This window comes from Haliaeetus leucocephalus, unplaced genomic scaffold (genome assembly GCF_000737465.1).
Source record: "Haliaeetus leucocephalus isolate CR32 unplaced genomic scaffold, Haliaeetus_leucocephalus-4.0 Scaffold451, whole genome shotgun sequence".
Taxonomy (NCBI): Eukaryota; Metazoa; Chordata; class Aves; order Accipitriformes; family Accipitridae; genus Haliaeetus; species Haliaeetus leucocephalus.
The window spans coordinates 8,176,162-8,192,094 of record NW_010972887.1 but is presented as its reverse complement, the minus strand read 5'-3'; the positions used below and the strand labels follow the sequence as shown (position 1 = coordinate 8,192,094).

The window sequence follows — 15,933 nt, the reverse complement described above, 5'->3', positions numbered from 1 at the left end:
AATAAAAAGCACCAAAGAAAAAATGAAACCCACCCCCCACATAGTTTGACTTGCATCTTTCATGTGAACATACTTGTATTTTGAACGATTTACAAGTCATTGGTCTTTCTCCATTTATCAAAGATTCATCAGGAAAGTATACAAAAACTCTCATCATCCTTTTTTTTTTTTTTTCTTACACAGGTAAAATTGGCAAAAATATTGGACAGAATCAAGTGAATTCAACAATTATCATATCAGTACAGCTGCATCATGAGGAGGGACATTTGACAACTGTAAGAGGTATATTGATATTCACCAGCACAAAAGCAGATAGCACCTTCAGTGGTTTAACAGACAAGTTACATAAGCCTAAGCAATACAGATTAAATTAAACTTTTAAATGAAGCATATGTAGAAGTTCTGTCTTGAATCAAGTCCCAAAGAAGAAACTGAAAATGAACTTTTCTGTAACAGAGACAATTGTCCTCAGGAAAAAAAAAAAAAAAATTAATGAGAGGGAGAATGAATGAATGACTCTTTTAATAAAAGTGTATTTGACTCACAGAAGCAAACAGAAATGTGTTAGGGGCATGGTGCCTAACCATACCCTAAATAAACTTTATCCAGGGATTATTTAGCTAGAATACTAGATGTCTAAATTCTAGGTATCCATAAACCCTAGCTATTTAGTAAAGTATCATTTTCTCTTGTGAAAAATAAATTATGTCTGTTTTTTTTTATACTGATGAGTTGATCTTCCTATGTGACCACTGCTATTAAATACAGATATATTTTGCTTTTGTGCATTTACTTCACCTGTGTCCCCTTTAAAGCCATCCTCTGGACCAGCTCATTTCAACAGACTTAACTCACGTGCTTTATAGTATTCTATTAACACACTGCTGAGGACCAACACACAGAGGAGATACCAAGTTCCCCTCCCTGTTCTAAACGGGTCTCTATTAAAGAGGGAGAGAGAAAAAAAGATATTAATTTTCAGCGTTGGCTCAGTTATTAAAAGAGTGTGACAGTTTGGTTAAATTCTTGCTCCCAATGACAGAACATGCATTTCTCTCGATGACAGCTCCTTGTATAATCACTCACTCATTCATTGCTATTTAGGCAGCTTTTCTGTTAAGATATTCATAAATGTCAACTACAATAGGAAACCACTGAAACAATTCAGTGCTGGCAGAACATGATTTATGAAGTGATAATCTTCTGCCGGGACAGGAATTTACCACGTCTTGTACAACGGGGTCCCCATCTGTTGGTATCCAAGTGCTATCATGTAGAATAGCAGTAGCCACAGGACAGCTTTACAGATGATGAAAAGAAATCAGTGTCACTTCTACGGAAGCCATTTCTATGAAAATTCAGGGGCCTCTCTTCTTAAGCAGCTCAATATTTTACAATCTAAGGTCTATTAAAATATTTAGATGGTTTATTTGTACTTCACAAGGCTGCTTCTTCTGACTGTACTTCATGAGCACCCCCACAAACAGGCACTGCTAAGAAGGTTCTCAATACAAAATGACCTAGTCCTTCCAGAAGATCAGCAGCTCATTCAGAGGTACTCTGCTAGATTATTAGAATATATGTACACACATATATACCCCCAGAAGTGCTTCAAGGGCTTTAATGCAAGTAGCACTAAAAAGTCACTCATCTCTAACTTCTAGGCATGAGAGGGACAGAGGAGGAGGAGAGCTCCATTCTTAGAGAGCATCACCTGGTCACAGTAGGAGAACGGACAGTGCTTTCACATTCTACCTGTGCTCAGCTACTTAACTTTACTGAAGCCATCTAGTTATATTTTGTGTGTTTTGGGGGAGGGACGACACAGAGGAGTACTCATTTTTCCTGCAATCTACTGGGTAATTTTACTGATGTCTGCTTGGAAGCAAGCTGTAGCCTGACCCCAACTCTGCCAGATGGACCAATGCCCCCCCATGGCTGGCAGCTCCCCCGGAGACCGGATGAACGGTAGGAATTAAAGGTCACTCAAAAAATTTGAGAGATCATATGGTTGATATCAAGCTAGGGACATGGTAAAACATAGTAGCTGTTCAAATCGAGACTTAGACCACCATTTTAAGGAACCCAGACATAAGCTTTTGAGCTAAAAATTACTTCTAAATATGCTTCCTTAATTGCCCAAAGCCATCTCTCCTCCATTTCAAACCCACATATTAAGGAGGACTGTTTACATCCTTGAGATAGGAACAACACATCAGTATTCTCACAAACGTCATGCAGATCAATGGTATTTATGGCCATAACTAGTAGGGCTGAGGCACAGTCTTTGGAGAAGCTGCAGTGAAATAAGTGTTTTCTTACCATGTTGGCTAGCCTATCAACTCTAGTGAGAGACAAGGCAATCAACAGACTAGCAAACCTGAGCTGAAAACATGCTCAAGAAAAACTTCCGCCAAAGGCTAGTAACTAACTGTATTAGATTACTCCTAGTAAATATCCTCAGTAACGTAATGGGTTTTTGAGCTATAAAAGGCAGAAAGGAAAAATTCTGCAGCACAATGTTATAGCATGAGTGTACATTTCCCATCCAGCTCAACTTTCTTCCATCCGACCCGTTACGTAACACGTCATTCCGCATTTACCTTTATATGAAACTCCAGGTTTTCATCCATGGAATAGATGTGATCAAAGATGTCATGTGCAATTCTCGGAATGATTCCCATGAGCTGAGGGTCGTGCAGCTTCCCCTGCGGACACAGAACCAAACCGTTAACTTGGAAAGCCTTGCTCAGGTACCAGAGAGGAGCGAGCCTTGTCCAAACACACCTTCCTCCAGCGGGCCCCTATGAACGTGTCTGCTGCTCTGGGGGGCATTTGCTTGATATAAGTGCACAGAAAAGGTGGCAGAACGACTTGAAGCATTAGCACTCTTCACCCGACGGAGCACCTATTTCTTTTGTCAGCTCCTGCCATTTGCCAAGCATGCTGTCCTGCCGCTATTTACACTGTCACTCTCTGACCAAAGAGAGATGAATAAACACAAACAAAGGTACAAATTACAGCCCGGTTCTCCCAGTTAAATCAGATATTTGGAAACATGTCAGAAACAAGAAGTATTAAAGCATTTTGTTTCTCTTTCACCACTATGCTAGAAAGCTAAAGGGAAATCTGGGTTGCGGGGATTTGGGGATTAGAGTAATATATTCTGATTTGAGCTTGCTGGGCCTATTGCCAGAGAACCGTGCCTTACAAACACTACTGTTCTCCATGTTAATTTGCACAACTACCTTCCTCTATTCTTTCAAGAACTGAATATTAACTAAAAACAACAATTTCCCTGGCTGCGTGGCTCCTTTTAGTTGCATTGCTCTTTTTCAAAAAGCCATACACATACAGGAAAGCTAACACCACTTGAAAACTGAATAGAAATATAAACTTGAAATAAAAACCTTTTCTGGCTATAGCATATACTGTTTTGTTATTTCCAAATGTTTTATGAAACTGCTTAAATATGCAATAACAAGTCAGTAGTCGTAAGACTCCACCAGAACATAGCATCTAGAAACTCTAATATACGTTTTGAGTATATCTTTTTTCTAAGTAATACTGCCCATATCAGCACAACAAAGCATCTTACTCCAAATAGTGGAAGGGAATATTTTTTTTTTAAATATAGTGGATAACCATACAATTCCAAATCATGGGAAGTCAGATTTGATCTGTAATTGCTAAAGATTCTTAAACACCAAATTTTTTTTAGCAAAATAGAAAGAAAATCATACACATGTACATGAGCTTTTCAATATTATGCATGTTTGTGAATGACTAGTGGGTCACATTGACCTGTTTTCCAAGTTCCTCAGCCTTTATTAGTATACTCGAATATGGTCTTCCTAGACATCACTTCCCTTATGCTAAAGCTGGTGTAAATGACAGTCAAATTCTAAGCATCAACCTAGGATGAAGGAAATTTAACACAAAGAACTGACATATTCTCTCCCTCTATCTCAAAGCCTGTATTTAGAGCAGTTACTAGGTTTCTGCCCTCAAAATACATACACATCTTGGAGAAAAAAGGGGAGGGAATATAGATGAATCAGTTACATTGCTGACTGCCCTCCCTATAAAGCAGCACTCAGCTGTATCTAAACTGTGAATATTTTATTTATATTATACAAATATTTATATTATACAAATAATATTACCTTCTGCAGCAGAAGCAGTTAAGTGCTATACCATATCAAACATCCTATTAAGCTTCTCAAAAACTAAAAAGTCCTTGTCATATGATACACTATTTTATTTCAGACTATGAGAATGAAAAAGAGCGTGATTAAATAAGCTAAATCCCTGATGGAGGGGAAAACTTGTATGCACAAACACACACTTAAAACAAACCCCAACACTTTGTTTTACCTTGCCAGCACAGCCCTCAGTTCCAGCACACAGCACTGTTATTGAACAGACTGCAATACAATTTTCACACTATCCATCCCATCTCCCTGAAGAAGTCGTTGAAAAGTTCACTGAAACCAACTGAATACCCTGTATTACTGCACGGAGTTTTCCCAAAGAGGGGAAAGGAGTTTCTCCTAAACTAGGATAAACAGAGAGTTGCTGATACTTCTTCACTGCGCACAAATCCAACCAAAGGTATGTCTACACTATAAAGTACTGCAAAATGCAGCAAAAGCAGCTACAGAACCAGAAATGCTGGAGCTTTGCAGTGCCCCCTTTTCTACAGCAGCTTTGATCAAGCTGGGTTGTTGGCTCAGCCAAAGGATGGTTTGAATTCAAAGTTGTGTTGCAGAGATTTCTGTCTGCACAGAGGTGCATCAGCTCTGGAATCACTGCACCAGGTAAACATATCCCCTAACCATTGTGGGGAAGTGGCAGCTTATAAAAGTATTTAATTAAACATGCCCCCAACCCCAACAAGCCCTGTAATAATTATGCTTTCCTTTATATAGCTTTCTCTAGCTCAGAAGAGAAATCAATCTGTAAAACATGATTGAATGTGCATGTAACTCAACCACCGCATGTACAACTTTTTGGGCTTGGGCCTTCGCACTACTTAAGTCAGTAAAAACTTCAGTGAAGCAAGATCATGTTCAACGAATGCAATAAAGAAAGAGTTAAGATCTTTAAAATGCTGTAACCCCAGCAGTCTGTGATGCATTGAAAATACTCATTTTTCCTCTATTATAAATGGATTTTTATTAAAACAAGAGATGATTGAAGCAGGTCCCACTATAATTTATGGAGACCATAAACTGGAAGGGAAGAGAATGGTAAAGGTAGGCTATTCACTGCAAAGCTGGAAGAAGAACAAAAAACCCACTCTCATGGATTTAGCTGTAACCTCAGAAAGAGGTTGGAGAAATGTGCTGCTGCTGCCATGCTGACATTGCAGTTAGTAAACTCCCCCAAAACACCCAGACAGAGTGTTCGCTGCTCATTAAAGCCTCTCATTTTAATAAGAACATTAATTTCCACATTTAAACACAGCAGGCAGACAGTGGCTAGTGAAGTGTAACATTTGAGACAGTGCTGTTTTATTTCAGGATGTTGGCATAATGACTACAATCTATAGGGACCTAGTATTGAAAACTGCTGTAAGGTCAAAGCCCATCAATACAATCTTATGGGCAAAAATATGTAATTCTTAAGAAGGTATCTATCCTGCTATACAGGTTGGCAAATGTTTTATCTAGCACAGGAGAAAGTCCTATGTATGTCAGAAAGTCTGTCCTGGCTGTATTATACTACCGTGTCCTGTTTAAGCTTAACATTAATACTATGAAGCATTTCACATTTCACAGAAAATCCTCCGTAACAGCTTTACCAAGAGGATTTACTATTTCTTCAACTTCAGATTATTTTTTTCTTCCACAACATGCTTTAGCAACTTTACAAGAGGATGTTAGGTTAAAAGGGGGATTAAAACTGAATATAGACTTGATTCCACTTTAAAATGACAGCTTTTTTTTTATGAAAGAAGTAAACCAGCCATTTTTCTACAGTCATTTTCTTTATCACAGCTTGTAATTCTCAATATAAACTGGCTTTAAGAGATCTTTCCCCATGCCATGTGGAAGCACCAGCTCAAGCCCTGCAGACATTTTGATTTAATTACATTCAGAGCTGGTGGATTACTCAGCCATTGTGCCATCTGTGAGGGCTGAGCTAGTGATTTCCCCCATCGTTGCAAGGACAGACTTAATTAGACATGAGGCATCAGTTATTGCATCCTCCAGGAAAGGAGCAACTGTGGCAATCAAACAGCAATTTCACCAGGGACTGCTGGCTTGAGAGAATATTGCTTTCCTTCTCCTTTAACCTTCAGGTTAGGTAGGTCACCTGCGTTAGTCGTGTAGCAAAACCATCTGATGCTGTTAAACAAATGAAAGCTCATTTTTTCCTTTCATTTAGCAAAACTTTGCTGTAGACCTCCTGTTTAAAGTTCACAGTTGAACTGAAATGCTCCAGGAGGCGTACACCCAGCTTGTACAGCATTGTGATGGAACAATCCTAGGCAAGGATTAAATGCTTGAACGATCCTCCTTTTTTAGCAAGAGACTAAAATATCTAATTGCCTTCTTACTGAACAGTTAAAAAAAAAAAAAAACACAGGAAAAAAACTACACTGTCACACTTCATGTAGCAGAAATATGAACAGACTTAGGACTTCAGCCACTGGAATTTGGTATTCTCCTTCTCCAAAGCAACAGTTCTCAAATTCGTGCATCTGTGCTGCAGCATGTGAGACTGGTATTCCCAGAAGGGGACTGCAAATGAGAAAACCAATAACCAAGGCATGAATTTTTATAATCCTGCATGCAAGGGAACTCTACAGACTCTTATTAGTGTTTTCATTTGTGGATTAACAAATCTCACTCAAATCCTTTAAAATATATACATACCTAAATTTTTACAACAAATATGGAGAAACTATACTCGATATTTTTCATTCACCATTTGTTAGTTTACCTAGATATCTGTAGACATCTCTTGGAAAAACCTCCACGCTGAAAGAAATACCACAGCTTAAAAGGCAGTAGAAGCTAAACATACCCAGATCTCTTTTTATATGTCACTCACAGCTGAGTGCTCCAGATAGCTGGCTTGTTCAGGTAATTGGTACACATAATTCTACTGCTGCTACCAAACTGATTTAATTTTGCCACTGTACCTCCATAGTATGCGTTTTTCCTGATGATGTCTGTCCATAGGCAAAGATTGTGCCATTGTAGCCTTCAAGAACATCTGCAAGAAGAAAAACAATTAAAACTCATATTGACATCTTAAAGCTAGATTAGCAGCATCTCGTAAGTCTTCTACAATGTTGAAGCTCAATTAGAACATAGTTTGTGCAATAATGAATGGGGAAAATATGACATAACTAGCTACCTTTAGGCCAAAAAAAAAAATTCATAATAAAATCTAAATTAGAGAATTACAGAATTATTGACAACTCTCTTACTTTCCTGGGGAAAAAAAAAATATCTCTGGACACTAGATATTATCCAAGATACCTGTGCAACATGAGAAAGAGAAAACTTAATTGCCTGCATTTTAAACCATCACGCACCATAGAGAAAATTAAACAAGCTCATACTGAATATTTCTACTACTGTAACACCCTCAACTGTTCATGGCCTCATTAATTTCCAAGCTTGTCTGCAAAGCAGGAGAGCAAAGCGAGAAGAAAGTCAGATGAACAGGAATTTGCTTTATTGAAAATATACTTCTCTCAAGGCAGAATGAATAATTTTATATTGCATTAAGATATAAAAATATCCACTTTTAACTTTTTAGCGGTTAATGTCTGCAGCAGCTTTCAGAAGTCCGGGAGGGTTGTAAACCAGCTGGTTCTCAGGCACAGTCCCACTGCCACTCGTTACCGTTGAAAGGATTACTGGGTTGGACTCGCTCCAGGCAAGTGAATTTAAACTCTTAAGTAGGGCTACCTATTTATGCAGCTTTCATGTAAAGAAGAGTAACACTTATTATAGTTGCTGATAAAGACGGAAGGAAACCTTCAATCTAAAACCCAGTGGCGATAACCCCGTTGCTGCTCCCATCAGGCTCCTCTCAAAGACCCCCCAGAGCCCCCAGGGGCAGCAAGAAGGATGCTGGCCAGGGTGCTCTGCTCCGGGACGCCCACCTTCCCATCGTACTAGGTACTGGAGCTCTGCTGTGGGCCTCCGGAGCAGAACCACCAGACGGAGATAGAGCAGCAAAGCCAGGGGGGAGCCAACAGTGCAAAAATAAAAGCAAAAGGAAAGCTCGACTCTTACAGCCTGCAGAGAGTACAGAGAACAGGCACCAAAGCCCAGCTGCCATCTGACAGGGAAGAAAGTTTCCTGTCCATGGCCACTTCTGAACGCATCTCCTGCTTTTAGAGTTGGCCTTCTCTGCTTCTGAAATATTTGTTACATTTCCCATCCTCTGTATCTACACTAATAGAGGCTACCGGGAGAAAAAAGTGTGTGTGTGTGTATATATATATATATATATGTATGTGTGTGTGTGTGTATATTTGTAGTAAATATATACACACAACTATATTATATATTATCATACATATTACATTTACATATTACACACATATATAATCTCCTTATTTGTATCTCCATATGTATGTTGATGGTCCAGATAGGAAGGATAATGAAATAAGATACATTAGATAAATATAAAAAGAATGAAGAAGGAACAAGCACGAAAAAAATTCAGAGAAAAAACACAGGAAGGCGATTTCAAAGAAAAGAAATGGATAAAAAGAAAGGAAAGGGAAAGACATCTTTTTCAAAGACAACTGCTACATAGACCCGCATTTCCTATACAGCAACACTGAGTAAGGATGAAATTGGAATGAAGCCATTTGAAAATATATATTCTAATTAAACACAGAATGTAACTGCTTTAAGTTGTGGCAGAACTATTTTGGAGAGCTGAAGAGGACAGATATTTCAGAGGTTGCATAGACCTTCACAGAGTACTGCTGGGTAAATTTTTAAAATCTTGACATCTAGGAGAATGACGAAGTTAGAGACTATAATTACTGTCATTCTGGTATTAACTTTTTGTATGAATTTAGCATCCTCATCTGTTTATAAAAATAGACACACTGCTTATTCTTGCTTTAAGGAAACAAAGTTTAAAATAAGTAATTATAAATAATAATTACATAGATAAAGAAACAGATGTCCAGCCATAGATGCAGCGCTATCCTGAGTTCATGCCTTCGACCCATTACTTCACCAACAGGCTTCTAAACAGGGCCAAATTCCACGTTATTGGTATTTCAAAACATTCATTCACCAGTGCTTTTCTGAAGGGAATATCTCATGGATTTTCACTTCAACACAGAATGAACTTGAGTGGAAGGGAAGGGCTACAACGACAGTAGCTTGAACGCAGGAGAAAACACCTGGTGAGCCTCACTGCTGGCCCTCCGGCTGCACCGCGTTCACAGCCCACTCACTTGAACTTTCATGCGTGCAATGTTAATGGCATTTTTTCCAATAAATCCTCAATATACACTAAGCATTGCCTTTGGAAGACATTAAAGCATTAGTAAGAGAAAACCAGCTGCTTAGCAAATTCCTGAAGGTTGTTGATGATTAAAACTTCAAACCGAATTCTGCTAGGAGCTCCACTCAACTTGCACCAATGGGTCTAGCTTGGGCGAACCAGCAGAAACATGAAGAGCAGGACCAAGGAGGTAGCGATAGAGATGCAGCCAAGGATCTGCAGCGTAAGAGCAGTGGCAGCAGCTCACAGGAGATAAAAGTTATACCTTGTTTTTTAATACAGAAATATTATTTCCTTTTAAAAAGTTAATCAGGTTAATACTAAATTTCAAAATAGCCTATAGGCAAGGCAATATTTAATGCAACTGTATTTGAATTTTTTTTAATAAAAAGCTTACTTGACACCTTTCATATTAAACACACACACACATATATATAAGCACAACAGGGAAGCAGTCACATTTAACCTTTGAGGCTACAACCAGTTTTAAGTACTCCATATATATTGTGTATAGGAAGTTCCATCTTTGTTGGCCAGCAAGGAAGGAAAATATTTGTGTTTGGACTTTTTTATTCTGAACTAAAATCTAGCTGGAAGTTGGAGAAGAAGGTTTGTTCATTATCCTCTTTAGATGAAAGCCAGGCACATGGGGAAGATGAGCTAAAATGTCTGGAAGGTGCACAGAGTAGAGTTTCAAAGTTGTTTAGGCACCAAAAAATATATATAATTGTCCTGGAGGGGGTGGTTCAGAAATCCTCGAGCAAACATGTGCAACTCCTGTTTGTTTCTCAAATACCACCTAGCATCCAAATACCTTTACATTTCCAGGACAGTTAAACAGAATCTAACAGTTCACTACTAGTATTTCCTCTTTTTGCCAATCTTGGTTAGCGGAGAGAGGAAAGAAAGTTTTAATTTAAAAAAAAAAAAAAAGGCTTATTATCTCCAGGTGAATGCAAGGTACAATGTCAGCTCTATACTGGTACACAGCCTAGGGGGAAAATAACCTGATTAATCAACTGTTATGTAAGAAAATTGCTCAGAATTTGCATCAATGTATATACTAAAGATACATTCTGCTTGAGGAAGCATAGATAAGAAATTTACCTTCCCATTTAGCAAAAAATACCTTATTCTATAAAAAAAAAAAAAAAGTCCTTTGCATCACCTGCAGTTAAAAAGAGTCAGTGGTCTCAGTAGTAGAAGAGGTTATTTTTGTTGGAAGGCTTTCCACCTTATGACAGTTAATATACCATCTGTCAACTGAATAAAGAGAGAAGACAGTCCCAGACAGAAACAGCCTGCACAAAACTTAAGGGGGAGGGAGGGAGAGGGGAAAAAACCAGATGAACAAAGTGACTGAACAAAGATCAGTTGGGACTTTTACGTAACTCATAACAAACAGAAAAAGTCCAAGTGCTTTTCTTAATTCCTGGTCCAGCTCTCTCCACAATGATTTTCAGTTTGATTTACCCTCCCCACAAAAGCCAGCTACTCAACTCAGCCACTGAACTGCTGCCAGATGGCCTTTTTCCGGACGAGGATGGATAGGCCAAGTAGCAACGGTCTAAAACTGTAGCCCTTGTGCTGGGGCTACAACCCAGACTCGCTCAGGCTGGGGACCCAGAAAGCCTTTCCAGCAGCACCCAAGTGCCCAGCAGAGCTCTGCAACAAACAGCCAAGGGTGGCTGTGGAGTGAAGACCTTTCAAATGGACCACGGACAAGTACAGGAATCTTAATGGCAAGAAGAAAGACCAAATGGCTTTACAGAAGTCCTCTACAGCCTCATTTCTACGACCAAATTTTTAGCTCTATACTTACCTTTTCCATCTCTAAGCTTTCTAGTTCTGCGACTCAGCATTTGAGGTCCGTATTTGTAACCAGAATAGAAAGTCAATACGCTACCCAGTGAGAGATCAACCCCACCACCCAAAAAAAATCATTCAAGCAATTTTCTCCTCCTCAGAGGACAGACAAATGTGCAGATGTTCACACGTGCACTAACGCGCTCAAAGCTTCAGTGCTCAGCAATAGCTTGGGCCATTATATATTCTCCCCGCAATGTAATTGTAGGAAAGATACAAAATCCAGATACAGACATCCATCTGTGTAGACTGAGAAGACAAAGCTGTTTTCTGGCAATAGAAAGCAATGGGAAACAAAGCAAAAGTGATGGCAATCACACACTATTGTTCTCTTTCAGATTTAGTGGTATTTCTTAGTTTGGTTAAAAAAATGCAAACACAAGTTCTCAAACTGTGGTCACATGCACCAGTGATGATTCCCCACACACTTCCGCTACTGGTACTTCTACCCTTGGGAGTACCTTGAACGAACACCATCCCAGCGCCCACCCTGATGCAAATTGCTGTAACACACAGATTTCTTCTCCTCCTCTAAAAAACTCCTTGTTTCTCATATTTCTCATGTATGGAATGTGAAATACTTTGACTTAGTCATTGAGCTGTTTACTTAAACCTAATCCCATTTCTTCTTTAGTGAAAAAAACCTCATTTAGATCATTCTTATTGTCAACATAGTTATTATAACCATTGTTTTAGAGACTGTTAGGCCAGCTGGCATTTTCTGTAATAACATTAATCACAATGAAACCATCAGCCATTTCATGGGAGTATAATGAAATCTGATAACAAATGGTAACCTTGAAAAGCTATCTAAAAAAGTCTTAAAGATTTAAATAGCGCTCCAAGTTGTAATGCAGTCAGCTCATATTTCCATGTAGTAAACTACATTGTTCCAGTCTATCAGAAACAGCCCAGTCCATTTCACATTCTTCACTTTATTAGGCTTTAAACTGGAAATTAAACATAAGGAAATGTAAGCCCAGAGCTCAAGAACACCACTCCGGTAATGCTGTGCTCTCCCTCCCTCGCTCCCTCCCTGTCTCATACTCTCCTTCTCTCCCTCCTCTCCCCTTCTCTCCCTCTCCATCACTCTCCTCCTCTCACTTCCTCTTTCTCCCCTTCTCTCTTTTTTCCCCATTTCTCCTTCTCTTTTCCTTTCTTCTGCACCCTCCCCCCCATCAAACTTGCCTTTCAAGTTATCTAGAAGGTCCAAGTTAACACACATGCAAAGGTATGTTTGACTTCGGAAAATATTTGCTTTTCTATTTGGTTAACGAAGAAGACTTAGTCACTGATTTAGGTCTTCCAAATTGCTCTCAAACAGGATTTTATTTCTCTTACCATTTTCAGAGGAAACCAACTTCCACAGGGGATATAAATACCCTCCACAAGTCTACAAACAGCGATGTGCTGCTTCTGTTGGTACACACTATAGTATTGAAACAGTTCCCCAAACTTCAAAAGTCGAGTGGCATGTCAGCAACCCGAACTAATGATTTCTAAGCTTTACAACTCCAATCCCACCAGTTTTTATTGAAGGCTTACTCGTCTGAAGTCAGAATTGCCGTAATTAGGCTCCCCTCTGAGAAGAGGCAGCTGAAATCTTATGACTCATTTCCTCTCTCCAACATCAAATAATTTCGCTTCTAGTCCTCACCCCCAATCATCTAGACTACACGCATGTTGGTTTGCTCGAGGCTGTCCGAGTGAGCCAACCAATTTCCCCCAGAACAGAACCCAGAGTTTGCAGCAGGGCTGCTCACCCCAGGGACCTCTCCCCACCGGCAGGCACACAAGCTGTCAGCAGATCCAGCTCCATGCCTGAAATGCTACCGAGTCCTTCAACGCTGCTTCAGCAACTCCTGTTGAAACCCCAAATCTCTCATGCCACATAAATTCCATGGTGTTCAATGTGCAGCCTTGCGTTGCCATACAAGCACAACTCTGACCAGCTCTGACACAACTACCACTGTCTACATTTATTAAAAAATAAAAACTGAGGATTGAATCTTGGGGGGCACAGGGATGCCACACAAGGCCAGGGAACAACTACGCCAGGTACTGCTCGTAAACCCCGAGACGCTGTAGCAGTTGCAATACCGCCGTGGATGGACTATCCAGCATCAGAACCAAGTGGGAGGTCCGAGGGTGATTTGGGAGGCAGGGGAAGTATGGCAAGCAATTAAAATGCACCCAAAAAGTTTGATTCTCAAGTTATAATCTTGAAATTTCAACAGTTTATGAAGGTTTTGTTTTAAACAAATAGGGTGCTATCCAATGGGCACTTGCGTTCTCATTTCATTTTTAAATGCAAGCTATCTGCATGCAAAGCAGCTACAAAACCAGTGCCTTCTACATTTTTCCTTTAATGGTCCATCCTCCCATTCAAAGACACAGCTATTCCACACTCATCCTGTACTGAACAGTCTCACGCTGCATAAAGGACATGCTTTTTGTTGCTTATCGTATATCACAAAAAGGAAGTATTTGTGTGGAACAACAGTCACACACAAGGAGAAAGTAAGGAACTACTGCAATTCCTTCAGCTCTTTTTCTTTTTTTTTTTTTGTTTGTTTTGGGTTTTTGGGTTGGGTTTTTTACACAGTCAAGTCCTTAGAAAAGGAAATGCTTGGACTTACTAATTACTAAACTCCCATACATACATCTAAACATTTATTATCCTGTCTTTAAACAGCTTGAGGGGACAGGGAGACATTTTTTTCCCTCCCCCCAAGCAGGAATGAACAAAGACAACACCTACCTTTAACAATCTGCTTGGCACAGGCATTATAAACTTGTTCCTGGGTTGTATTAGGAGGTAACACTCTATCAAAGACATACGGCTTCCCTTGCTGCAAACAAAAGAGAAACTCTGTAAGATAAAGAACATTTAAAACAGTTTATAGACCCCATCTAACAGGCAACCCAAAATGCAGCATTTACTACAAAGGAAGCCATTCAGTGCAATGGAAACGACAATATTTTGTTGACTAAACAGATGTGACATCTCCTGTGTTCCAAACCCATCTTTTCTATAGCTGGCAAATAAAACACAGCATATGTTTTCTGTGTGTTCACATTTGGGTCAGCAGCTACAGTTGCAGGAAACAATAAGCTGAAATACCAGCAATTGAAAGTTGATTATTTTCTTCCTCTCCTAGGAGTTAAGGGGGAATAGCCATGTAGATATTTGCAAAAGATTTGTTGTTTTTTACTGCAAACTAGTGAAAGCTGTGGTGTGAGAAACAGCAATCAGACCTGAGAGAAGAAGTAGTTTGCTGGGCAGGGGTGGCCCAGCACAGTCCAAGCATGGTCCGAGCACACTAAGTGTTCCTTCAGCAGAAATAGCCTGGTTTCTTTCCTATGCTAAACATGCAAACATGTGTCGGTAAAACCATAGGTTAGACCCAAACCAGGCAGTCCAGTCAACTGTTGCGTTGCCCTAAGCTTGTATTTTATTCAGAAATTGTCATGATTTTTATCCTTAGCACAACAAATAACAAGATGCCGTGCGGAAAGAGCTCCAAAGTGACGTTTTGAAGAAGATCAGAGCCATTTCCAGGTTGTGAACCACCACTGTCTCACCACAGACACTGAGCTGCCCTAATTCCCAGGTGACAACACGATTGACACTTACTCATATGTATATACGGTGTAGCACAACCTGCACATCACTTCCAGAAAATTTTGATTCCTCTTTGTAGCGAGTATAATTGGTTACAAGACAAACACGTATTAGCAATCCAAAAAATAGGTTTGCATGACACTTGAAAGGCAAATCAATTCTTAGGACAGCAGTTCAGCTCCTTACAACTCAAAAACAAGCAAGACATTTGCATTTAAAATACGATTCCTTTATTTAAAGTTACACTAAGCGGACGTGTAACATCTTTCTCATCTTCCATCAAAGCCTGTAATATTCCCCTTCGAAGATGTGACACCTGCTTCGAGAACAGCATAACAAGGGCTTCAAAGCAAACTGCAAGGTGGCTGGATACCCAATGTAGGAGTCTTGTTCTGTTGAGTCAACGTGCCATTTCTGCCATTTGCAGCCAGCTGTTCAAATGCTGTGCTCAATTAGCCATCTTTGTCACACTTTGATTTTACTTCAAGCAGATCATAAGCTTACACTTGCCTGCTCCTTAAACTTGGGTACTTAACAGCCACAGGGGAAAAAATATGACAGAGTTGCATTCGCCTGCAACGTGTGTTCTTCATGTTTCATCCCAGAATTTCAGATCTCAAGGATAAGAAGGCAATTTATAAATTGTTTAGTAAATAATTCATGGTCTTCTGTTGGCATGGGGTGAACACTGGGCCATGCAAGCACCCCACTTGGTAAGACACAAGCCCAAAGAGGCGACTCAGACTGACATCACCAATGCAGCCCCAGCCCGTAATCCCCACCCACAGCAGCCCCTGCCCCCAGGAGAGTGGTGGGACTGCTGGGAGCACCCAGCTGGCACCTACCCCAAATTCTGTCTCTCCACAGCTTTCCACAGACAGTGCACGTTGCATGGCTCTCAGCTAGACAAAGCTCTTCACTCCCAGGATGAGAAAGGCTGCCCA

At 39.9% G+C, this 15,933-nt stretch overlaps 1 protein-coding gene across 4 annotated transcripts in view; it reads right to left on the bottom strand.

The window, feature by feature from the left end:
• KIF5C (kinesin family member 5C) overlaps positions 1–15,933 on the bottom strand; it is an 86,037-nt gene that overhangs the window by 45,697 nt on the left and 24,407 nt on the right. For all 4 annotated transcript variants that reach the window (XM_010575202.1, XM_010575201.1, XM_010575203.1 and 1 more), the window contains exons 2-4: positions 14,126–14,216; positions 7,154–7,227; positions 2,604–2,708 (exon numbers count right to left, since the gene is read on the bottom strand). In XM_010575202.1, the coding sequence (XP_010573504.1) occupies positions 2,604–2,708; positions 7,154–7,227; positions 14,126–14,216 (270 nt within the window). The remainder of the gene's footprint in view (positions 1–2,603; positions 2,709–7,153; positions 7,228–14,125; positions 14,217–15,933) is intronic.